Source organism: Engystomops pustulosus, chromosome 5, assembly GCF_040894005.1.
Source record: "Engystomops pustulosus chromosome 5, aEngPut4.maternal, whole genome shotgun sequence".
Classification (NCBI taxonomy): Eukaryota; Metazoa; Chordata; class Amphibia; order Anura; family Leptodactylidae; genus Engystomops; species Engystomops pustulosus.
In genome coordinates this window covers 11,814,065-11,842,001 of record NC_092415.1, presented here as the reverse complement: position 1 = coordinate 11,842,001, position 27,937 = coordinate 11,814,065, and the positions used below count along the sequence as shown (strand labels likewise).

At 41.4% G+C, this 27,937-nt stretch overlaps 1 protein-coding gene across 3 annotated transcripts in view; it reads right to left on the bottom strand.

The window, feature by feature from the left end:
• Nucleotides 1-27,937, bottom strand: part of ST3GAL1 (ST3 beta-galactoside alpha-2,3-sialyltransferase 1) — a 105,155-nt gene that overhangs the window by 9,543 nt on the left and 67,675 nt on the right. For all 3 annotated transcript variants that reach the window (XM_072151153.1, XM_072151152.1, XM_072151154.1), the window contains 3 exons: nt 15,575-16,154; nt 10,681-10,874; nt 4,867-5,046 (listed from right to left, as the gene is read on the bottom strand). In XM_072151153.1, coding sequence (XP_072007254.1) covers nt 4,867-5,046; nt 10,681-10,874; nt 15,575-15,889 — 689 coding nt within the window. In that variant the 5' untranslated portion in view covers nt 15,890-16,154. The remainder of the gene's footprint in view (nt 1-4,866; nt 5,047-10,680; nt 10,875-15,574; nt 16,155-27,937) is intronic.

Here is a 27,937-nt window from a genome sequence, read left to right as displayed (position 1 = left end):
TATATTGAAGTTACAATCCTGGAATATAAATCCATATAACAGTCCTGTTGCTACGGACAACACGTACAAAGGTCTGATCACACATCACTTCAGAGAGCACAGCAGTGTGAGGACAAGCCTCCAGTGCACCTAAGTTACAATCCTGGAATATAAATCCATCTTTCACAGTCCTGCTGCTACTAACAATATATACAAAGGAATGATTACACATCTCTTCGGGGACATTACCCAACACTGTGAAGACAGCACAGAGCACAGCAGTGTGAGGACATGCCCCCAGTGCATTTGGAGAAGTTACAATCCTGGAATATAAATCCATATAACAGTCATGATGCTACTGACAACATGCACAAAGGTCAATACCCAACATTGTATGCAGAGAGCACAGAGCACAGCAGTGTGAGGACGTGCCCCTAGTGTATTTGTAAAAGCTACAATCCTGGAATATAAAACAATATATCACAGTCCTGCTGCACCCGGAGGATCTCCATGTGCCACAAGCACGAGACGGGAACTTGAAAATGTCGTTCAAGCCAAAAAGTCAGTGCTTGGTATCAGGACCTTCATGAGGTCCATCAACTAATGCTCACCGGCCTCTTCACACCAACCAGTGACGACCCGGGTCCGGTACAGGACAAACTGACCCAAAGGCCAGAAGAAACGGCCAATGGGAACTCATGGAAGACGAATCCGGCACAGGAATGGAAGAGTCATATGACGGCAGCGCACAATGGCTTCCTGTTCAGGGACCCCCTCCCCACCCCCAGCAGATGCAAGGAGTCGCCAGGGGATTTAGGAGAAAATAAATAAAAAATTGGGCCATTGTTTGTAGAAACCACCAGACCCTGGAGGGGTCAGAGCCGCGGATCAGGAGGAGGCGGCAGCTGTGTAACCAGGACCTGAAACCCAATCACACAGGAATCCCAAAGCTTCACATCTCAATGAGGACACCACAGGCCGATACACCCCGGCAAACAGGGGCCATTGTCTCACCTGAAGAGCTCACAATCCACACAGGTAATGGAGACTAATCCACCCTCATAATTACAGGGAGAATAAGCCATAGATAAAAGAGGCACAAGAGGCACGCCTCAAGCAGGAAAAGGGGAAAACATTAAAATATTAAAAGAATAACAATGAACAACATTCCATGGTTCAGGGGGAAAAAAAAATTGTAAAATTTGTTTAGTTTTTTTAAATTAAAAAAAAAAAAATATGTGCTGAAAAACCTCACCTGGGCTTATTCCTGAGTCATGAAAAGAAAAAACAAGCCGTGTACTCACCTTCCGATGCCCCCCGGCAGATCCTCTTCTATCGGCTCCGTGTCCCCGCACGGTCTGTCACAGGCACCATGATGTCAGCCGCTCGCTGACTTTCTACTATGTGCGCCGGCATCAGCACCCACTGTGATGTCAGCGAGTGGCTGTGACAGACCATGCGGGGACACGGAGCCAATGATGAAGCATCGCTGTATAGAAGAGGATTTGCCAGGGGGGCATCAGAAGGCGAGTACACTGCTTGTTTTTTTTTCTTACAGGCATTATATTGGGGGCAGTATTATAGTAGTTATATTCTTGTACATAGGGGGCAGTATTATAGTAGTTATATTCTTGTACATAGGGGGCAGTATTATAGTAGTTATATTCTTGTACATAGGGGGCAGTATTATAGTAGTTATATTCCTGTACATAGGGGCAGTATTATAGTAGTTATATTCCTGTACATAGGGGGCAGTATTATAGTAGTTATATTCTTGTACATAGGGGGCAGTATTATAGTAGTTATATTCTCGTACATAGGGGCAGTATTATAGTAGTTATATTCTTGTACATAGGGGGCAGTATTATAGTAGTTATATTCTTGTACATAGGGGGCAGTATTATAGTAGTTATATTCTTGTACATAGGGGGCAGTATTATAGTAGTTATATTCCTGTACATAGGGGCAGTATTATAGTAGTTATATTCCTGTACATAGGGGCAGTATTATAGTAGTTATATTCTTGTACATAGGGGGCAGTATTATAGTAGTTATATTCTCGTACATAGGGGCAGTATTATAGTAGTTATATTCTTGTACATAGGGGGCAGTATTATAGTAGTTATATTCTTGTACATAGGAGGCAGTATTATAGTAGTTATATTCTTGTACATAGGAGGCAGTATTATAGTAGTTATATTCTTGTACATAGGAGGCAGTATTATAGTAGTTATATTCTTGTACATAGGGGGCAGTATTATAGTAGTTATATTCTTGTACATAGGGGGCAGTATTATAGTAGTTATATTCTTGTACATAGGGGGGCAGTATTATAGTAGTTATATTCTTGTACATAGGGGGGCAGTATTATAGTAGTTATATTCTTGTACATAGGGGGCAGTATTATAGTAGTTATATTCTTGTACATAGGGGGCAGTATTATAGTAGTTATATTCTTGTACATAGGGGGCAGTATTATAGTAGTTATATTCTTGTACATAGGGGGCAGTATTATAGTAGTTATATTCCTGTACATAGGGGCAGTATTATAGTAGTTATATTCTCGTACATAGGGGCAGTATTATAGTAGTTATATTCTTGTACATAGGGGGCAGTATTATAGTAGTTATATTCTTGTACATAGGGGGCAGTATTATAGTAGTTATATTCTTGTACATAGGGGGCAGTATTATAGTAGTTATATTCCTGTACATAGGGGGCAGTATTATAGTAGTTATATTCCTGTACATAGGGGGCAGTATTATAGTAGTTATATTCTTGTACATAGGGGGCAGTATTATAGTAGTTATATTCTTGTACATAGGGGGCAGTATTATAGTAGTTATATTCTTGTACATAGGGGGTAGTATTATAGTAGTTATATTCCTGTACATAGGGGCAGTATTATAGTAGTTATATTCTTGTACATAGGGGGCAGTAATATAGTAGTTATATTCTTGTACATAGGGGGCAGTATTATAGTAGTTATATTCCTGTACATAGGGGGCAGTATTATAGTAGTTATATTCCTGTACATAGGGGGCAGTATTATAGTAGTTATATTCCTGTACATAGGGGGCAGTATTATAGTAGTTATATTCCTGTACATAGGTGGCAGTATTATAGTAGTTATATTCTTGTACATAGGGGGAGTATTATAGTAGTTATATTCCTGTACATAGGGGGCAGTATTATAGTAGTTATATTCTTGTACATAGGGGCAGTATTATAGTAGTTATATTCTTGTATATAGGGGGCAGTATTATAGTAGTTATATTCTTGTACATAGAGGGCAGTATTATAGTAGTTATATTCTTGTACATAGGGGACAGTATTATAGTAGTTATATTCTTATACATAGGGGGCAGTATTATAGTAGTTATATTCTTGTACATAGGGGGCAGTATTATAGTAGTTATATTCTTGTACATAGGGGGAATATTATAGTAGTTATATTCCTGTACATAGGGGGCAGTATTATAGTAGTTATATTCTTGTACATAGGGGCAGTATTATAGTAGTTATATTCTTGTATATAGGGGGCAGTATTATAGTAGTTATATTCTTGTACATAGAGGGCAGTATTATAGTAGTTATATTCTTGTACATAGGGGACAGTATTATAGTAGTTATATTCTTATACATAGGGGGCAGTATTATAGTAGTTATATTCTTGTACATAGGGGGCAGTATTATAGTAGTTATATTCTTGTACATAGGGGGCAGTATTATAGTAGTTATATTCTTGTACATAGGGGGCAGTATTATAGTAGTTATATTCTTGTACATAGGGGGCAGTATTATAGTAGTTATATACTTGTAGATAGGGGGCAGTATTATAGTAGTTATATTCTTGTACATAGGGAGCAGTATTATAGTAGTTATATTCTTGTACATAGGGGGCAGTATTATAGTAGTTATATTCTTGTACATAGGGGGCAGTATTATAGTAGTTATATTCTTGTACATAGGGGGCAGTATTATAGTAGTTATATTCTTGTACATAGGGGGCAGTATTATAGTAGTTATATTCCTGTACATAGGGGGCAGTATTATAGTAGTTATAGTCTTGTACATAGGGGGCAGTATTATAGTAGTTATAGTCTTGTACATAGGGGGCAGTATTATAGTAGTTTTATACTTGTACATAGGGGGCAGTATTATAGTAGTTATAGTCTTGTACATAGGGGGCAGTATTATAGCAGTTATATTCCTGTACATAGGGGGCAGTATTATAGTAGTTATAGTCTTGTACATAGGGGGCAGTATTATAGTAGTTATAGTCTTGTACATAGGGAGCAGTATTATAGTAGTTATATTCCTGTACATAGGGGGCAGTATTATAGTAGTTATATTCTTGTACATAGGGGGCAGTATTATAGTAGTTATATTCCTGTACATAGGGGGCAGTATTATAGTAGTTATATTCTTGTACATAGGGGGCAGTATTATAGTAGTTATATTCCTGTACATAGGGGGCAGTATTATAGTAGTTTTATACTTGTACATAGGGGGCAGTATTATAGTAGTTATAGTCTTGTACATAGGGGGCAGTATTATAGTATTATATGCAGGATACAATTAAAACAAACAAAAACCGCTATAATTTGAAAAGAAATGTGATTCTAGTGAAAGGTTTACAAAATAAAGAAGTGAAAATATGCCAAAAGTTTTACTCTCCCTTCTCTGCCTGGCACCTGTGTGGCTATGAGTAATGTGTGGGCACCGCTGGTTCGGTGTACGGGTGCATAGCAATGAGACATGAGTGATGCAGGTGTGGAGGACATGAGATCAGGGTCTAGTAGAGTTACACATCGCCCTGGTATAGGACCTTAGGGGTCTAGTATTATAGTGTCTGTAGATATCGGACCCTTGGATCTCACTTACAAGTTTATAGTCCCGGAGGTCAGGGCGCTGACAATCCACTGGAGATCAAGAGTCTTAAAGGGAATGAGGACCATACTGACGTTGTCCTGCAGGTCCCGCACGCTCTCGGGGTACACAAAGTGGTGGGTGGTCTTATTCCCTACATCCTTCTCGAATTTAGCAGTGGGAGCATGATTCATCCTGAAGGAAAGACAGATTTTGGTCAGAAACATTTCAGTACACAGCGAATTACCAATGTCAAGTGTATTATTTACCAAAATATTAGAGTTAAGTTGTCAGATGTAGAAGTAAGGATTTTGTCATCCTCTATCCACATAATCTAAGCAATGGGGTGAGTTGTACCCCCAAATTGCTGGACTTACAGGAAGAACATGAAGTCTGCTGCTCCAGCTCTATGGCACAGCTGGAGGTAGTCCTGTGCTCAGATCTCTGGCCGTGATCCATCACCCCACCCTCAGCAAGTCATCTCCAAACCTGTGGATAGCTTTCTGTAACCAGAGCACCCCCCTCTCCCCGCGTGCACCTCAGAAACATCTCCAGAATACGCCAATTTCTTACCTATCATCTCATGCCAATTGGCGCTCAGATTCACTCTCGTCTAGACTACTGTAAGCTCTTCTGTCACCCCCTCATCCTCATAGACTGTAAGCTCTTGTGTCACCCCCTCATCCTCATAGACTGTAAGCTCTTGTGTCACCCCCTCATCGTCATAGACTGTAAGCTCTTGTGTCCCCCCTCATCCTCATAGACTGTAAGCTCTTGTGTCACCCCCTCATCCTCATAGACTGTAAGCTCTTGTGTCCCCCCTCATCCTCATAGACTGTAAGCTCTTGTGTCACCCCCTCATCCTCATAGACTGTAAGCTCTTGTGTCACCCCCTCATCCTCATAGACTGTAAGCTCTTGTGTCACCACCTCATCCTCATAGACTGTAAGCTCTTGTGTCACCACCTCATCCTCATAGACTGTAAGCTCTTGTGTCACCCCCTCATCCTCATACTGTAAGCTCTTGTGTCACCCCCTCATCCTCATAGACTGTAAGCTCTTGTGTCACTCCCTCATCCTCATAGACTGTAAGCTCTTGTGTCACCCCCTCATCCTCATAGACTGTAATTTCTTGTGTCCTCCCCTCATCCTCATAGACTGTAAGCTCTTGTGTCACCCCCTCATCCTCATAGACTGTAATTTCTTGTGTCACCCCCTCATCCTCATAGACTGTAAGCTCTTGTGTCACCCCCTCATCCTCATAGACTGTAAGCTCTTGTGTCACCCTCATAGACTGTAAGCTCTTGTGCCCTCCCCTCATCCTCATAGACTGTAAGCTCTTGTGTCACCCCCTCATCCGCATAGACTGTAAGCTCTTGTGTCCGCCCCTCATCCTCATAGACTGTAAGCTCTTGTGTCACCCCTTATCCTCATAGACTGTAAGCTCTTGTGTCACCTCCTCATCCTCATAGACTGTAAGCTCTTGTGTCACCTCCTCATACTCATAGACTGTAAGCTCTTGTGTCACCCCCTAATCCTCATAGTCTGTAAGCTCTTGTGTCCTCCCCTCATCCTCATAGACTGTAAGCTCTTGTGTCACCCCCTCATCCTCATAGACTGTAAGCTTTTGTGTCACCCCCTCATCCTCATAGACTGTAAGCTCTTGTGTCACCCCTCATCCTCATAGACTGTAAGCTCTTGTGTCACTCCTCATCCTCATAGACTGTAAGCTCTTGTGTCACTCCTCATCCTCATAGACTGTAAGCTCTTGTGTCACCCCCTCATCCTCATAGACTGTAAGCTCTTGTGTCACCCCCCCATCCTCAGACTGTAAGCTCTTGTGTCACCCCCCCATCCTCATAGACTGTAAGCTCTTGTATCCTCACCTCATCCTCATAGACTGTAAGCTCTTGTGTCACCCCCTCATCCTCAGACTGTAATTTCTTGTGTTAACCCCTCATCCTCATAGACTGTAAGCTCTTGTGTCACCCCCTCATCCTCATAGACTGTAATTTCTTGTGTCACCCCCTCATCCTCATAGACTGTAATTTCTTGTGTCACCCTCTCATCCTCATAGACTGTAAGCTCTTGTGTCACCCCCTCATCCTCATAGACTGTAAGCTCTTGTGCCCTCCCCTCATCCTCATAGACTGTAAGCTCTTGTGTCACCCCCTCATCCTCATAGACTGTAAGCTCTTGTGTCACCCCCTCATCCGCATAGACTGTAAGCTCTTGTGTCCTCCCCTCATCCTCATAGACTGTAAGCTCTTGTGTCACCCCCTCATCCTCATAAACTGTAATTTCTTGTGTCACCCCCTCATCCTCATAGACTGTAAGCTCTTGTGTCACCCCCTCATCCTCATAGACTGTAAGCTCTTGTGTCACCCCCTCATCCGCATAGACTGTAAGCTCTTGTGTCCGCCCCTCATCCTCATAGACTGTAAGCTCTTGTGTCACCCCTTATCCTCATAGACTGTAAGCTCTTGTGTCACCTCCTCATCCTCATAGACTGTAAGCTCTTGTGTCACCTCCTCATACTCATAGACTGTAAGCTCTTGTGTCACCCCCTAATCCTCATAGTCTGTAAGCTCTTGTGTCCTCCCCTCATCCTCATAGACTGTAAGCTCTTGTGTCACCCCTCATCCTCATAGACTGTAAGCTCTTGTGTCACTCCTCATCCTCATAGACTGTAAGCTCTTCTGTCACCTCCTCATCCTCATAGACTGTAAGCTCTTGTGTCACTCCTCATCCTCATAGACTGTAAGCTCTTGTGTCACTCCTCATCCTCATAGACTGTAAGCTCTTGTGTCACTCCTCATCCTCATAGACTGTAAGCTCTTGTGTCACCCCCTCATCCTCATAGACTGTAAGCTCTTGTGTCACCCCCTCATCCTCATAGACTGTAAGCTCTTGTGTCACTCCTCATCCTCATAGACTGTAAGCTCTTGTGTCACCCCCTCATCCTCATAGACTGTAAGCTCTTGTGTCACTCCTCATCCTCATAGACTGTAAGCTCTTGTGTCACTCCTCATCCTCATAGACTGTAAGCTCTTGTGTCACTCCTCATCCTCATAGACTGTAAGCTCTTGTGTCACCCCCTCATCCTCATAGACTGTAAGCTCTTGTGTCCCCCCTCATCCTTACTCCCAGGCACACGGCCTGCAGGGTCCTTCCTCTCCTCACTTGTGAATGATGGTCTCTGCCCAAACCTACATAGGGAGTAACAACGCACTTGCATCGCCTCCTCCACCATATGGTTAATAAGCCAAAATAAATTCTCTAATTCAATCTGCATGAAAGACAATTATGGAAGGTGATTTTTATTAAAATGTCATTCGATTCTGCCAAAACAAAACACGTTCATTATATCATATCACAGCCAGAAGGAAGGAGAGCGGCCGCCAGACCCCGGATATAACTGGATTTGGGGAAGGAGGACACTTAATTGTAAATGACTTTGTATGACATTTCATTTCCCATCTGCAGAAGGAAAATATAATCTACACAAGTTCTGAACATGGATCTTTATCTCGGCCAGAGCTATGGGATTAGGAACATGAGTCACAGCCCCCCCCCTCCCCCCCAGGGGAACCAAGAGACGTCCAATTATCATTTAACACAACGGTATAGCACTGGCTGTTATAGAGCAATGTACATGAAAATACCTGCACTCACTACGTAAAAGACAATATCTACTATAATACTGCCCCCTATGTACAGGAACATAACTACTATAATACTGGCCCCTATGTACAGGAATATAACTACTATAATACTACCCCCTATGTACAAGAATATAACTACTATAATACTGCCCCCTACGTACAGGAATATAACTACTATAATACTGCCCCCTATGTACAAGAATATAACTACTATAATACTGCCTCCTATGTACAAGTATATAACTACTATAATACTGCCCCCTATGTACAAGAATAGAACTACTATAATACTGCTCCCTATGTACAAGAATATAACTACTATAATACTGCCCCCTATGTACAAGAATAGAACTACTATAATACTGCCCCCTATGTACAAGAATATAACTACTATAATACTGCCCCCTATGTACAAGAATATAACTACTATAATACTGCCCCCTATGTACAGGAATATAACTACTATAATACTGCCCCTATGTACAAGAATATAACTACTATAATACTGCTCCCTATGTACAGGAATATAACTACTATAATACTGCCCCCTATGTACAGGAATATAACTACTATAATACTGCCCCCTATGTACAAGAATATAACTACTATAATACTGCTCCCTATGTACAAGAATATAACTACTATAATACTACCCCCTATGTACAAGAATATAACTACTATAATACTGCTCCCTATGTACAAGAATATAACTACTATAATACTGCCCCCTATGTACAGGAATATAACTACTATAATACTGCCCCTATGTACAAGAATATAACTACTATAATACTGCTCCCTATGTACAGGAATATAACTACTATAATACTGCCCCCTATGTACAGGAATATAACTACTATAATACTGCCCCCTATGTACAAGAATATAACTACTATAATACTGCTCCCTATGTACAAGAATATAACTACTATAATACTGCTCCCTATGTACAAGAATATAACTACTATAATACTACCCCCTATGTACAAGAATATAACTACTATAATACTGCCCCCTATGTACAAGAATATAACTACTATAATACTGCCCCCTATGTACAAGAATATAACTACTATAATACTGCCACCTATGTACAAGAATATAACTACTATAATACTGCCCCCTATGTACAAGAATATAACTACTATAATACTGTCCCCTATGTACAAGAATATAACTACTATAATACTGCCACCTATGTACAAGAATATAACTACTATAATACTGCCCCCTATGTACAAGAATATAACTACTATAATACTGCCCCCTATGTACAAGAATATAACTACTATAATACTGCCCCCTATGTACAAGAATATAACTACTATAATACTGCCCCCTCTATGTACAAGAATATAACTACTATAATACTGCCCCCTATGTACAAGAATATAACTACTATAATACTGCCCCCTATGTACAAGAATATAACTACTGTAATACTGTCCCCTATGTACAAGAATATAACTACTATAATACTGCCCCTATGTACAAGAATATAACTACTATAATACTGCCCCCTATGTACAAGAATATAACTACTATAATACTGCCCCCTCTATGTACAAGAATATAACTACTATAATACTGCCCCCTATGTACAAGAATATAACTACTATAATACTGCCCTCTATGTACAGGAATATAACTTCTATAATACTGCCCCCTATGTACAAGAATATAACTACTATAATACTGCTCCCTATGTACAAGAATATAACTACTATAATACTGCCCCCTATGTACAAGAATATGACTACTATAATACTGCCCCCTATGTACAGGAATATAACTACTATAATACTGCCTCCTATGTACAAGAATATAACTACTATAATACTGCCCCCTATGTACAAGAATATGACTACTATAATACTGCCCCCTATGTACAAGAATATAACTACTATAATACTGCCCCCTATGTACAAGAATATAACTACTATAATACTGCCCCCTATGTACAGGAATATAACTACTATAATACTGCCCCCTATGTACAGGAATATAACTACTATAATACTGCCCCTATGTACAGGGATATAACTACTATAATACTGCCCCTATGTACAGGGATATAACTACTATAATACTGCCATTAATATGAAAAACCCATATTTTGATCTACCAGTCACAGCTTGTAACCCAACTACTAAAAATCACCTCACCTCAAAACAAAGTCATGGCCATCAATCTCTGGTCCATATTCTGAGCCTTTCAGGTTCCCGGAGTTGCCCACTACGGCACATGTTCGGCAGCGATCTGTATTATGGTCTAATAAATCGTTGTCGCCAGGGATGACTTTAAATAATTCCTCAATCGCTTTGTTGATTTCCATGGGGTTCCTTTCACCTTGTAACCTCTAGAAGTAAAAAAAAAAAAAAAAAAAAAAAGAATTCAGAGACACGAAATGATAAAATCTAAAAATATATGCAAAGATTTACTTTTCTTAAAAAACAAACATAAAACACAGAGAGCAGTTGCGGAGGACCCAGGACTTCTGTACATTATAACGAAAACCTACCAAGTTCAGTTAAGTCTGTGCAATTCCATATTTCCCCTGCGGAGGCAGTGTAAGGAAAATAAAAAACATTGGGGGTCATTTACTAAGGGCCCGATTCTTTTTTTCCGGACGTGTTACCCGAACATTTCCGATTTGCGCCGATTTCCCCTGAATTGCCCCAGGATTTTGGCGCATCGGCGCTGGCATGCACGCAATGGAAATTGGGGGGGGGGGCGTATGAAAACCAGACGGATTCGGAAAAACCGCCGCATTGAAAAAAAAAAAAAAAAAAAAAAAAGTGTCGCTTGACTCGCGCTTACCTTCACTAGGAATAGGCCAGTGAACTTGAGTGCATTTCAGCGGGCCTCGAGGAACTTCAGCGCAGCAGCGCCACCTGGTGGACGTCGGAGGAATTACCTTAGTGAATCCAGGCCGGACCCGAATCCACCGCAGAGAACGCGCCGCTGGATCGCGAATGGACCGGATAAGTAAATCTGCCCCATATTGTCGGCTCTACAACAAATGATGTCAAGTTCCTTTAAAGAGGACATTATAGAGCACTCATTCTGCTAGTTAGGGGCTATACTGTCATGTGGGAGGTCCTGATTGGGAACAGACCGACATGCACCACCCACCTGACAGTTGCAAGCCCAATAAGCGTATCAAGTGCAAAAACACAGATTGCTCGGGAGAGAAATTACAACTGCTTTGTAGTCACTGGAGAGATGCTTATTCAGCAAAGTTAGAGTAAGTGATAGGTTCCCTTTAACTGACAGGTTCCCTTTTAAACTAACCCACACTAACAAAAATATCAAGCCATTATAAAACAAAATAGCCAAAATTAGTATTATACAGCAGTACGACTATCCCTATATTGTTCCTACCCATGCCTTTAAAATTCTACAGTTCCACAGTTGACTCATCCTCTATACAAATGACCCAAGGCGAGTCCAATCATCATCATTCTACTGAGCCGAGTCCGGAATATTCATGTTCTTCCAGCTCAGCTGCACCTCCAGCTTCCTAACTTACAAGGGACATTCCTTCTCTTCAGCAGCTCAACTAACTCATTTCCCCCCTCCTCAGGAACGAGAGAGACGCTGGCTGCGTGTGACTCACTGAAGAGAATTCATGAGGACTGGAGAACGAGGGAGCATATTTCTCATCAGTAAGTCACACACAGTCAGCATCCCTCTCATTCCTGATGTGGGGGGGTGAGGTAGTGGAGCCAATGAAGAGAAAGCATGCCCCTCGTCAGTCAGTAGCTGGAGGCGCTGCTGAGCTGCATGAACATGAAATCAGCTAATGTTCATGCAGCTCAGCAGCGCCTCCAGCTACTGACTGACGATGGGCATGCCTACTCTTCATTGGCTCAACTACCTCGCCCCCCACATCAGGAATGAGAGGGATGCTGGCTGTGTGTGACTCTGCAATGAGAAATCTGCTCCCTCATTCTCCCGTCCTCATGAATTCTCTTCAGTGAGTCATACACAGCCAGCGTCTCTCTCGTTCCTGAGGAGGGGGGAAATGAGTTAGTTGAGCTGCTGAAGAGAAGGAATGTCCCTTGTAAGTTAGGAAGCTGGGAGGTGCAGCTGAGCTGGAAGAACATGAATATCCCGGACTTGGCTCAGCAGAAAGATGATGATTGGACTCGCCTTGGGTCATTTGTATAGAGGATGAGTCAACTATGGAACTGTAGAATTTTACAGGCATGGGTAGGAACAATATAGGGATAGTTGTATTGCTTTATAATAGCAATTTTCATAGATATGTTTAGTTAGTTTGGGGAAGTTTAAACAGGTCCCCATTAGGTTTTGTGGATGTGTAATATAAATTAAAATTTGCATCAATATTATCAATGGATCTGGACATGAACACTAAGGACTCTATAATTGCATATTTAAAATAGTCAGGAACACAACCATTGACCCCCAAAATTGACAGAATCCATGGTCTAAGGGCCTACAAACATTGTTTGGTATCTAGTCAAATATGGAGAAGCCATGAGACTCTAGCCCCTCCCATACTCAATTATACCCCCATGTCTGTACTCCAATGTTTTATCATAGCATTGCAAGAGGGCTTCCTGGATTAACCCAATATTTTACTATTCCTTATATTTAAATAGAAAGTCTTCCCAGATGGCCTCCCGTCACAGATCTCATTCTAGAAACACAAAAACTGAGTATTTTATTCCGATTTAATTGGAAGTAATCAGAGAAATCTGTTACCGCTGTTACCATATGTCTGTTACAGGCAAGACCAGTATACATACACCTACACCGCATGTCATACCTACACACCGCCAATTACTGAAATAATCCGATATACAGACTGAGGCAGCGGGATGGAAAGTCACAGAGAAGACGTTATATTCATACAGACACCAACATGTATGATGAGGGGAATTACTGTATAGGAGGAACCAAATGAGCCGAGAACCATGGATCAAATATACTGTATTATACTGCCCCCCTATGTACAAGAATATAACTACTATAATACTGCCCCATATGTACAAGAATATAACTACTATAATACTGCCCCATATGTACAAGAATATAACTACTATAATACTGCCCCCTATGTACAAGAATATAACTACTATAATACTGCCCCATATGTACAAGAATATAACTACTATAATACTGCTCCCTATGTACAAGAATATAACTACTATAATACTGACCCTATGTACAGGAATATAACTACTATAATACTGCCCCCTATGTACAAGAATATAACTACTATAATACTGCCCCCTATGTACAAGAATATAACTACTATAATACTGCCCCCTATGTACAAGAATATAACTACTATAATACTGCCCCCTATGTACAAGAATATAACTACTATAATACTGCCCCCTATGTACAAGAATATAACTACTATAATACTGCCCCCTATGTACAAGAATATAACTACTATAATACTGCCCCCTATGTACAAGACTATAACTACTATAATACTGCCCCCTATGTACAAGACTATAACTACTATAATACTGCCCCCTATGTACAAGACTATAACTACTATAATACTGCCCCCTATGTACAAGAATATAACTACTATAATACTGCCCCCTATGTACAAGAATATAACTACTATAATACTGCCCCCTATGTACAAGACTATAACTACTATAATACTGCCCCCTATGTACAAGACTATAACTACTATAATACTGCCCCCTATGTACAAGACTATAACTACTATAATACTGCCCCCTATGTACAAGACTATAACTACTATAATACTGCCCCCTATGTACAAGAATATAACTACTATAATACTGCCCCCTATGTACAAGACTATAACTACTATAATACTGCCCCCTATGTACAAGAATATAACTACTATAATACTGCCCCCTATGTACAAGACTATAACTACTATAATACTGCCCCTATGTACAAGAATATAACTACTATAATACTTCCCCCTATGTACAGGAATATAACTACTATAATACCGTCCCCTATGTACAAGAATATAACTACTATAATACCGCCCCCTATGTACAGGAATATAACCACTATAATACTGCCCCTATATACAGGGATATAACTACTATAATACTGCCCCCTATATACAGGGATATAACTACTATAATACTGCCCCCTATGTACAAGAATATAACTACTATAATACCGCCCCCTATGTACAGGAATATAACCACTATAATACTGCCCCTATATACAGGGATATAACTACTATAATACTGCCCCCTATGTACAAGAATATACCTACTATAATACTGCCCCCTATGTACAAGAATATAACTACTATAATACTGCCCCTATGTACAAGAATATAACTACTATAATACTGCCCCCTATGTACAAGACTATAACTACTATAATACTGCCCCCTATGTACAAGACTATAACTACTATAATACTGCCCCTTATGTACAAGAATATACCTACTATAATACTGCCCCCTATGTACAAGAATATAACTACTATAATACTGCCCCCCTATGTACAAGACTATAACTACTATAATACTGCCCCCTATGTACAAGAATATAACTACTATAATACTGCCCCCTATGTACAAGAATATAACTACTATAATACTGCCCCCTATGTACAAGAATATAACTACTATAATACTGTCCCCTATGTACAAGAATATAACTACTATAATACCGCCCCCTATGTACAGGAATATAACTACTATAATACTGCCCCCTACATACAGGGATATAACTACTATAATACTGCCCCCTATGTACAAGAATATAACTACTATAATACTGCACCCTATGTACAAGAATATAACTACTATAATACTGCACCCTATGTACAAGAATATAACTACTATAATACTGCCTCCTATGTACAAGAATATAACTACTATAATACTGCACCCTATGTACAAGAATATAACTACTATAATACTGCCCCCTATGTACAGGAATATAACTACTATAATACTGCCCCCTATGTACAAGAATATAACTACTATAATACTGCCCCCCTATGTACAAGAATATAACTACTATAACACTGCCCTCTTCTTCCTGCAGTACTATCAGTGCGATCACTCACCATCCACCACTTGTAGGTCATCTCGGACACCACGTTGTTTTGTTTCGTCAGTAATGGGGGAATGCTGTGATTAAACCTTTCATCGAACCACAGGGAAATCTCGGTTTCAGATACACATGTATCACAGCTGCACGGCCTCCGCGTTGATGTCATGAATCGGATGAAGGGTCCTGAGAATCTGAAGTATTTTTCAGGGTTCCACAGGACCAGCCCCGCGTTCTGTGTGTAGTTCAGTAGAAAGGACATGATTGTGATGGCGAAGAGCGCCAGGGCCAGGGTGAACAGCTTCAGGTTCCGGTGCTTTAAGGCAACCATGACTGATGATGGCAGAAGTGGTGAAATCGCCTGATGCAGTAAAGCGCCAACTGCTGTAAATCCCCGTTTTGTTAACGGCGGTCTATGAGGTCCTTCTAAAAATCAAGGGTCAACTCAAGTCCTCATATTTTGGTGCAGCTCCCAACAAATATTCCCCAGTGGTTAGGAATACGTGTCCATGATCATTTAATCCAAATATTGTGTCCTAGAAGGTTCTAGAATTGGTTCTTTTGGACATCCCGATTCTTCGTCACATATGTCCAACCTGTAAAAAGAGAGAGGGGAGAGTTACCAGAAGTTGGGACCGGATTCAGATGTCTCCATCTTCCTAACTGCAGCTACATCCCCCTCCTCTCCTCTTAAAAGAAATTTTCCTGAGGGTTTAGGACAATTTAGGGGATTGTTGACATCCACATTAATGTGGTGGCCAATCAGTGGCCTCAGAAGGAAGACTGGTGACCTACAGCAGTGACTCCTCTGCTTATGCACCTACCGACACTTTGAATCTTCCAGTTGGGTCAAACTGACCAGATGGTGCACAGCGGGAAGGAAGATAGTAGATGTGACAGGAGGTGGTTTTAGATGCGCAACGCTAATATTAGTCACCAAACAAAAGGATTTTTCTACAGTGGCCCGAGGAGGAGGCGGACAGCAGATCAGTGGGCCGAGGAGGAGGAGGAGGAGGCGGACAGCAGATCAGTGGGCCGAGGAGGAGGAGGAGGAGGCGGACAGCAGATCAGTGGGCCGAGGAGGAGGAGGAGGAGGCGGACAGCAGATCAGTGGGCCGAGGAGGAGGAGGAGGAGGCGGACAGCAGATCAGTGGGCCGAGGAGGAGGAGGAGGAGGCGGACAGCAGATCAGTGGGCCGAGGAGGAGGAGGAGGAGGCAGACAGCAGATCAGTGGGCCGAGGAGGAGGAGGAGGAGGAGGCGGACAGCAGATCAGTGGGCCGAGGAGGAGGAGGAGGAGGAGGCGGACAGCAGATCAGTGGGCCGAGGAGGAGGAGGAGGCGGACAGCAGATCAGTGGGCCGAGGAGGAGGAGGAGGAGGAGGCGGACAGCAGATCAGTGGGCCGAGGAGGAGGAGGAGGAGGCGGACAGCAGATCAGTGGGCCGAGGAGGAGGAGGAGGCGGACAGCAGATCAGTGGGCCGAGGAGGAGGAGGCGGACAGCAGATCAGTGGGCCGAGGAGGAGGAGGCGGACAGCAGATCAGTGGGCCGAGGAGGAGGGGGATAGGAGATCACTGGGCCGAGGAGGAGTGGGACAGGAGATCACTGGGCCGAGGAGGAGATCACTGGGGATGTGGTCATTACTTTATGTTATGACATGTTGTGATGCTGGAGGAGGAGAAGAGTCAGAGATTTGCTGGGGAAATAGTGAAATCAACTTTGTTAACACGGCTGAGCCTTAAGCAAATTCACAAAATATTCCACATTTCCTCCTCTCCATCTCCTACTTAAAGGAAAAGTTGATTCCTTTAGTTTTATCCAGTAAGTCACTTCTGTATTTGTAACATGTGCTTTGTGCTCTTTGCAGCCAGTATTAGGGATTGGCCCTGTAGAGATGTGTGATCAGACCTTTTTGTATGTTGTTAGTAGCAGCAGGACTGTGATATATGAATTTATATTCTAGGCTTGCACATCCTCACACTGCTGTGCTCTCTGCTGCCAGTGTTGGGTAATGTCACTGGAGAATGTGTAATGGCACTTTTGTGTATTTTGTTAGTAGCAGCAGGACTGAGATATGAATTTATATTCCTGGGTTGTAGATTCTACAATGGCAGTATGGGTGTGTCCTCACACTGCTGAGCATTCATCATTGAAATGTTCCTTCAGTTTTAATACTACAGCAGCCATAGCAGACAGACGTGAAGGAACGTTTCAATGACTAATGCTGAGAACCCTGGAATATACATTCATATCTCACAGTCCTGCTGCTACTAACATACACAATGCTCTGATTACACATATTCTCCAGTGACATTACCTAACACTGGCTGCAGAGAGCACAGAGCACAGCAGTGTGAGGACATGCCTCCATTGCACTTCGAGAAGCTCCAAGCATAGAAAACAACTTCATATCTCACAGTCCTGCTGCTACTAACAACATACACAAAGGTGTGATTGTGACAACACATAGCACTGGCTGCTGTATTACATGGTCACTTTCTATAGTATGCAGGTCTGTAGCGTGAATGTAGGGAAACCTCTGTATAGATTTGGGGTGTTCTCCCTGAAATTAGGTTCTGGCCTCATGGGGCTACATCTCTGTGTACAAGGCTGTGGTATAGGTCAGCGCCATGTAATTACTTGTAAATGAATTAAATCATCTCTAATCCACTGTAAAAAAGATTTGTATATAATTTCCCCTCTTCCTCTGAAATTTAGAACACAACGGTTCAGCGCAGGGTGACCTTCGTTTTTTGGCAGGGTCTGGGTTTTTCGCATCCAGTCGCAGCTGAGCCGAGCGCAGCCGCTGCCAGTGTTATCCACATATTAATCAGCGTCCTGACAGCGCCGCCGCTTAATTACTATTTGTGTGTTTTGCTTTGTCACCATGCGTGGGACTAATGATGGATCCTACATGGCGGACTGCGGGCACAACAACACCCTGCGGGGGATTTTTAGGTCATGTGACTACCATACATTGTACAAGGTGGGCCATAGCGTCATGTATAGCCTGCTGCATGGATTGCTGTGCTTTACTTACACCTTGCCTGTGCAGTCATCCTGGGTTGGAGTCATACATCCCAGCATTGTTATGCAAAGTCTTAGTCTAAAGTTACTGCCTAAATTGCCGTGTTGGCACTTTGGGAAAAGCTAGTGTGTTTTGGGTCCCATTTTGGGCACTCTATCTCTAAAAGGTTTGCCATCGCTGGGATAGAGTATCACTATCAGATAAATGGCGGTGAGGCATTAGGAGCTCTTTGAAGCGGATCAGGGAGCGTGGTTTCTTCCTTACAGGCTGGTGGAGTCACGTCTATGTATTGCGTGTCCTGGTTACAGCTCGTCCACATTCAAGTTAACGGGGCTGAGCTGCAATACCAAGCACAGCCATAATACAATATTTGGCGCTGTACTTCCTAAGAAAAAAAAAAAAAAAAAAAAAGACCTTGGCTCTGGTTTGAAAGCTTTCAATAAATTCCAATGCTTCCAATTACTGTCAGGATAACGGACTTAGGTTCCGGAAGACAGACTATTGGGTCACGCTGGACCGCCCCTTTGACAGTTTTCAGCCCTCCAGGACCTGAGTGAATTCAGCTGCCACCACTCATCATATAGAAGGCTGATACTAATTATATGTGTATCATATATATTTATGATACTTTGTATTTGGGCATAATTTATGCAATCTAATACAAGTTAAATCAGTCACTCTGTCTCTTCTGAGTTATGGAATCGTTAGAACACAAGAAGGCGATTATTAAATTGAGATTTTAATATTAAAAAGTACAGCGCTTACAAAAGATCACAAAAAAAGAGGTACACACGATGCAAAAGTAACAGTTTGATAAAATAAAAAGAGATAATACATCACATAGGGGGTCATTTACTAAGGGCCCGATTCGCGTTTTCCCGACGTGTTACCCAAATATTTCCGATTTGCGCCGATTGTACCTGAATTGCCCCGGGATTGTGTCGCACGCGATCGGATTGTGGCGCATCGGCGCCGGCATGCGCGCGACGGAAATGGGGGGGGGGGGGGCGTGGCCAAACGAAAACCCGACGTATTCGGAAAAACCGCCGCATTTAAAAACCGAAAAAGTGTCGCTTGGGGAGCGCTTACCTTCACCTGGTCCGAGGCGGTGCATTCCGGCGCGATGAGATGACTTTCAGCGCAGCAGCGCCACCTGGTGGACGGCGGAGGAACTACCTTCTTAAATCCCGGCCGGACCCGAATCCAGAGCAGAGAACGCTCCGCTGGATCGCGAATGGGCCGGGTAAGTAAATTTTCCCCCATAGTATTAGAAGTTCTGTTTGTAAGTCTGCTGCATGGGGAAGCAGAAATACATGGATTGATCTATCCGCTAGGGATCCCCAAAAGAATGACCCAATCTCCATACCTCTCCCTAAATAGGATTCCCCCAGCCATTGATTTTTACGATAGGATCTCTGGTTGGGGTTATTGCCCCAGTTTCCTGGTTTGGGGTTAGTGGAATTGTGGGGAATATTAGAATATGGGATATTCTTTATTTACTCCACAATCTTGTCTATGTATTATGTGCCCTGGGTACAGCTCATTCGCATTTAACTTGGGCTTAGCTGCAATACCCAAAACAGTCACTATACAATGTTTGGTGCTGTACTTCATAAAGAGCAAAAAGACATTGGCTCTGGTCCAAATGCATCCAATGAATAAATGATCTTGATCTAATCTATGGATAGGCGATCAAATATCCCACAGAACCACTTTAAGCCCCCCTTCCCTTTCATAGGAATCTTAAAGCATCTACACAACCCCATCCCTTTGGGCAGTCTGACAAAATACATGAAGTTCCCCTTTAAAACATTATATACATTTACTTTGTAATAAAATGTACATATCTAGTACATGTAGTAGTGGATTATAATACAAGTGGTTTGGGCTGTAGCCCGGGGCCCAAGCCTGCTAGGGGGCCCAAACCACCCAACACGTTCTGTACTCAGAAAGACCTTCACTCATGAAATCCTCATACATCTGTTCCTGCTCTCATTACACAGACACAAGAGCCATTTCAGGACCTTTGAAGGTCCTTCCAAAATGTCCTGAAACTTCAGATTGAAAGTAAAATCAAGAATCACAATGATTCTAGTACCAGATTTAAGAATTGACTCCAGATTTGTAGGGTCCATAATATTAATACACCCCAGGGCCCATGGCTTAATCTTCTCCTGGGTACATATCTAGTCCTACTCTCAACTACAAAGTAAATTCAATTGTATCCCGTCTAGACAATGCTCTGTGAGCATTGCATGAATTCTCTTTTCTAATTTTCTACACTGCTGCATGCAGTGGACATTGAAGCACTGAGCTCACAGAGCGTTGTCAAGATTGGATGCAATAGTCTTCACCCAGAGGCAGTAGCCTTGAATGTAGCAGATCCTGCTCTCAGCTGAGAAGTGGAAACAATTGTATCTGTTACATAAACATCAGCAGCACAAATCTGGATACATTTATCAGTCTGGAGTGTAGACTGTTTAATTGTATCAAGTCTAAACAATCCTCTGTGAGATGAACAAAGACTCATTCAGAAGTATAGCAACCACAATATTAACTACAAGGGGCCGATGCAACCATTTCCTGATCTAGTGGAGAACAGCAATGTGAGGATACACACCCAGAGCACTTGGAGAAGCTACAATCCTGGAATATAAACCCATATTTCACAGTCCTGCTGTTACAAACATACACACAGATATGATAACACAGAGACAATTCACAACACATACTGCAGAGTTCTGAGAGCACAGCAATGTGAGGTCCCCCCCCATCAAAATACTTCAAGAAGCTACAAATTCTGGAATCGTGCTACTACAATTCTTCTACTAACATACACAAAGGCATGATAAAGATCTCCAGGGACAATTCCTAACAGACTAGGGCAAAGCAGTGTGAGGACACCCCTTTGGAGAAGCTACAATCCGAAAATATAAATCCATATTTTTCAATACTTAGCACTGGCTGCAGTTCTTCATTGTTAAAACCTACTAACAGATCCCTTTAAGGGGGATTTACTGGATTGTGTTAACACAAGTAAAACTCTTCCATGACAAACTCAGCTCTGCTACATCCGTCTCTGTTTATATACACAGAATTATCAAATGGACAATGTGGGAATGTCTGATGACTGGCTGTGGCTTTGGGCGTCTGACTGGCTTAGTCAGGGGATTCTGACGAAAAAGAACTCGCAATCCCCCAGAAGTTGTTGTAAAAGGCTACGAGGTGGCGGCATTATCCCCATGAAGTCATGTCTGGCTCCCATAAAAAAAAAAAAAAGGTGCTGGAATTTGCTGATGTCAAAACTGCAGCATCGAATGACACCGGAGAAATCGGAAATGAATCTATCCCAGAAATCCAGACTACAGCATCGCTGACTGCAGACTATTACACTTCTGCATCAAATGGAATCCCAACAAATAACATGAATACGTTTTGTCTGTAGAACTTATCCGCTTCATGAACGGAATGCAAGAGCTGCAGTAAAGACCGACCCTTTGCCACTGTAGAATACATTTTAAAAGTGTGGGTTAAGGTTTTAAATAAAGGGGTTGATCCAAGAATGAAAATTAACATGCTGTTAGGGGAGGTCCCAGCAATCAGACCCCCACTAAATCCCAATAATGGGGGCATACAAACAGCCACTACATTCATTCTCTATGGCAGTGCCGGAGGTAGTAATAGATAATCAACAGAGCATCAGGGGTCATTTAAAGGGATCCCCATTCTTGTGATTGGTGGTGGTCCTGGCAGTCAGATCCCAAACTATCAGCACATTATACGCTATAATTTAGACAGTGGGAGCTAGATTTAACCACTTAGATGTCACGGTCACTACTAACCATGGTATCTAAAGGGTTCTATGCCCAGTTACTTAGCCATCTACAATGCTACACATTCGGTTGATTTTATAATAAGTGACAGCACGGGGGCGCTATTGATAAGTGATCCATATCCATACATAGTAACCCTGACTAGATCAGGTGGCACAGGGTGGTAAAGGGTTACAAGTAACGGGATGGGCAGTAACATGCCCAGGCCTGCTGTATCACACGCGTGTTTGGATCATGTCAGAACATCCCCATCTATGTCAGAAGTGAAAAAAACATGAATCATCCAGCAAAAGGAAAAACATTTCTTATCTTTTGAAAAACAAAAAAACATTCCCTAAATTCCTCTGGAGTTAGTGGAGTGAAGGACGTCCTGGACTCCCATCATCTGCTGGAGAGATGAGATCCACCTGCAAAACTGTAACCAGACAGGAGGAGCGCTCCAAGAACAGTGCAGATCCTTGACCTGCAATACCTGACATAACCAGTGCACAGGGGTGGCGCCGTCACAGAATTTCTATTTTATGTTAATTAAAAGAAAAAGGACAAACTTATAGTACTATGTTTACTCCATAGAACCCAAATTTAGAGTGCTCACATAAAAGAACGGATCCCAGCTCTGTACTTACTACATTATCCCTCCAGGGAAGGAATGTTCTCAGCAGCGTCTGCGGACCCCCGCCCCCAGCCCAGAGCCCCCACATATCACAGGACAAGGAGCAGCACAGGTGGTGCACAGATGCTGAAACCAGAGAGGTCTCCACATCAACAAGTTGTATATGTTTCTATGTTTATGTGTTTGCCTCTTTGTGTTAGTTATTTAACATGTTTGTTGACAAATACAGATGTAGCAGAGGCGAGAGTGTTGTTTACACCTAGACTTGTTCTATAACAGCAAAGACTACTGGTTCCAGCTGCATCATCTGCTGCAGTCTATGGTAACGCCCAGCTCATGTCTCATGCCCTTCCACAATAAGAATTCCTATTATTTATATAGCGCACACAGATACCGCAGCGCAGCACAGAGCTTGCCAAATCAGTCCCTATGCTTTACACTGCAACTTTGCTCACTTAGTGATGGGTGCACCTGACATGGCCAGCATACATCACATTTCTAGAACTGTTTTGGGCTCCACATTTCAGCTTAAAGGGCATCTACCACCAGGATGAAGGATTGTAGGCAAATTAGCCTGAGGGGCTTCAGGCTCCATAGGTGTTAATGGAACCTGGAGCCCCTCAGGCTCATTTGCATACAGTCCTTCATCCTGGTGGTAGATGTCCTTTAAACTCATTCATATCAAGAACAGCACTACCACAGCCCAGAGTTTGTGTAGTGTATTACATCTCAAATTCAAAGTACGGAAACTGTCAGTAGGTGTGACAATGCAGACTGCAGCCAGTGTCATGAATGGTCAATGCAGGAGGGTTATGCATTGTCACTACCTTTGTGCGGGTTGTTAGAAGCAGCAGGACTGTGATGTATGGACTTATATTCTAAGATTGGCTGCAGAGAGCACAGCAGTGTGAGGATACACACCCAATGCACGTGAAGAAGCTACAGTGTTCGCTATTATTGTCCCTGGAGAGATAAATCACAACTTTGTGCATGTCAGTAGCAGCAGGAGTTTCAAATATAGTTTTATGTTCAAGGATCGTAGCTTCTCAAAGTGCACTGGGGGCGTGCCCTCACACTGTTGTGCTCTCTGCAGCCAATGTTCAGTATTATTGACCCTGGAGAGATATGAAATCACAACTTTGTGCATGTTAGTAGCAGCAGGACTGTGAAATATGGATTTATGTTCTAGGATCGTAGCTTCTCCAAGTGCACTGGGGAGGGGTCTGTCCTTACACTGCTGGAATATAAATTCATATATATCAGACCTGGAGGAAAGGTTATTTAACTTGTATCAACGTAGTTGTTTATTTGCTGAAGTTGCATCACAGTTGCGAGGGCAGAGTCACTGGCGCGTCCAGGAATCATGAAAATAACCAATTTAATATTATGCAACAAAAACAAAGCTAAAAATAAAATTCTCCATCCGAGTTACAAATCTCTAGAAATGTCACCCAACATTAACACGGGCGTTTCATCTTCTTACTGCAAAAGAGGAAGGGAGGACCCCAGAAGCAATCAGTGGCACTACACCCACATACCGGGCACTGCCAGTCACAGGGCACATGGTGTAATGAGAAATGTGTTATATACCAAAATAATGACAGAAAACTATATAGAGATAAAAAACTATGGCATCTAACCTATGGTGCAGGGCAACAGAGAGAAGAACGCTACTGGTGTTGTACATAGGGGGCAGTATTATAGTAGTTATATTCTTGTACATAGGGGGCAGTATTATAGTAGTTATATTCCTGTACATAGGGGGCAGTATTATAGTAGTTATATTCTTGTTCATAGGGGGCAGTATTATAGTAGTTATATTCCTGTACATAGGGGCAGTATTATAGTAGTTATATTCCTGTACATAGAGGGCAGTATTATAGTAGTTATATTCCTGTACATAGAGGGCAGTATTATAGTAGTTATATTCCTGTACATAGAGGGCAGTATTATAGTAGTTATATTCCTGTACATAGAGGGCAGTATTATAGTAGTTATATTCTTGTACATAGAGGGCAGTATTATAGTAGTTATATTCCTGTACATAGGGGGCAGTATTATAGTAGTTATATTCCTGTACATAGGGGGCAGTATTATAGTAGTTATATTCCTGTACATAGGGGGCAGTATTATAGTAGTTATATTCCTGTACATAGGGGGCAGTATTATAGTAGTTATATTCCTGTACATAGGGGGCAGTATTATAGTAGTTATATTCTTGTTCATAGGGGGCAGTATTATAGTAGTTATATTCTTGTACATAGGGGGCAGTATTATAGTAGTTATATTCCTGTACATAGGGGGCGGTATTATAGTAGTTATATTCCTGTACATAGGGGGCAGTATTATAGTAGTTATATTCCTGTACATAGGGGGCAGTATTATAGTAGTTATATATTCTTGTACATAGGGGGCAGTATTATAGTAGTTATATATTCTTGTACATAGGGGGCAGTATTATAGTAGTTATATATTCTTGTACATAGGGGGCGGTATTATAGTAGTTATATTCCTGTACATAGGGGGCAGTATTATAGTAGTTATATTCCTGTACATAGGGGGCAGTATTATAGTAGTTATATTCTTGTTCATAGGGGGCAGTATTATAGTAGTTATATTCTTGTACATAGGGGGCAGTATTATAGTAGTTATATTCCTGTACATAGGGGGCGGTATTATAGTAGTTATATTCCTGTACATAGGGGGCAGTATTATAGTAGTTATATTCTTGTACATAGAGGGCAGTATTATAGTAGTTATATTCCTGTACATAGGGGCAGTATTATAGTAGTTATATTCCTGTACATAGGGGGCAGTATTATAGTAGTTATATTCCTGTACATAGGGGGCAGTATTATAGTAGTTATATATTCTTGTACATAGGGGGCAGTATTATAGTAGTTATATATTCTTGTACATAGGGGGCAGTATTATAGTAGTTATATTCTTGTACATAGAGGGCAGTATTATAGTAGTTATATTCCTGTACATAGGGGGCAGTATTATAGTAGTTATATTCCTGTACATAGGGGGCAGTATTATAGTAGTTATGTTGCAGACAAGGTATAGTAGGGCGGGAAATCCAGCACTTGGAAAGGCATATAGTGAGGAGAACGCTGTTAAGACATGGTAGAAAACTTTATTCTTCTTCTTTTCTAAAAAATATACATGGTGAGAAACATGGAATGACGAAAAAACCAACAAAAAATCACGAGACAAAAAGAAAAAATAGCAAGGTAACGCGTTTCGGACTATAGAAAAATGCTATAGTCCGAAACGCGTTACCTTGCTATTTTTTCTTTTTGTCTCGTGATTTTTTGTTGGTTTTTTCGTCATTCCATGTTTCTCACCATGTATATTTTTTAGAAAAGAAGAAGAATAAAGTTTTCTACCATGTCTTAACAGCGTTCTCCTCACTATATGCCTTTCCAAGTGCTGGATTTCCCGCCCTACTATACCTTGTCTGCAACACTACTTTGTATCACACTGGACTCCCGGACCAGTTACAAGGATCTTCCGTGCACCCAGCCAAAGTCTCACATCAGGATCATTGCAGTCTTCAGAGGGGTGAGCTGTTACCGCATAAAAATTTTTTTTCGTTGCTTGCACATTATAGTAGTTATATTCCTGTACATAGGGGGCAGTATTATAGTAGTTATATATTCCTGTACATAGGGGGCAGTATTATAGTAGTTATATATTCTTGTACATAGGGGGCAGTATTATAGTAGTTATATATTCTTGTACATAGGGGGCAGTATTAAAGTAGTTATATTCTTGTACATAGGGGGCAGTATTAAAGTAGTTATATTCTTGTACATAGGGGGCAGTATTATAGTAGTTATATATTCTTGTACATAGGGGGCAGTATTATAGTAGTTATATATTCTTGTACATAGGGGGCAGTATTATAGTAGTTATATATTCTTGTACATAGGGGGCAGTATTATAGTAGTTATATATTCTTGTACATAGGGGGCAGTATTATAGTAGTTATATATTCTTGTACATAGGGGGCAGTATTATAGTAGTTATATATTCTTGTACATAGGGGGCAGTATTATAGTAGTTATATTCCTGTACATAGGGGGCAGTATTATAGTAGTTATATTCTTGTTCATAGGGGGCAGTATTATAGTAGTTATATTCTTGTACATAGGGGGCAGTATTATAGTAGTTATATTCCTGTACATAGGGGGCAGTATTATAGTAGTTATATTCCTGTACATAGGGGGCAGTATTATAGTAGTTATATTCCTGTACATAGGGGGCAGTATTATAGTAGTTATATTCCTGTACATAGGGGGCAGTATTATAGTAGTTATATTCCTGTACATAGGGGGCAGTATTATAGTAGTTATATTCCTGTACATAGGGGGCAGTATTATAGTAGTTATATATTCCTGTACATAGAGGGCAGTATTATAGTAGTTATATATTCCTGTACATAGAGGGCAGTATTATAGTAGTTATATATTCTTGTACATAGCGGGCAGTATTATAGTAGTTATATATTCTTGTACATAGGGGGCAGTATTATAGTAGTTATATATTCTTGTACATAGGGGGCAGTATTATAGTAGTTATATATTCTTGTACATAGGGGGCAGTATTATAGTAGTTATATATTCTTGTACATAGGGGGCAGTATTATAGTAGTTATATATTCTTGTACATAGGGGGCAGTATTATAGTAGTTATATTCCTGTACATAGGGGGCAGTATTATAGTAGTTATATTCCTGTACATAGGAGGCAGTATTATAGTAGTTATATTCCTGTACATAGGGGGCAGTATTATAGTAGTTATATTCTTGTACATAAGGGGCAGTATTATAGTAGTTATATTCTTGTACATAGGGGGCAGTATTATAGTAGTTATATTCTTGTACATAGGGGCAGTATTAT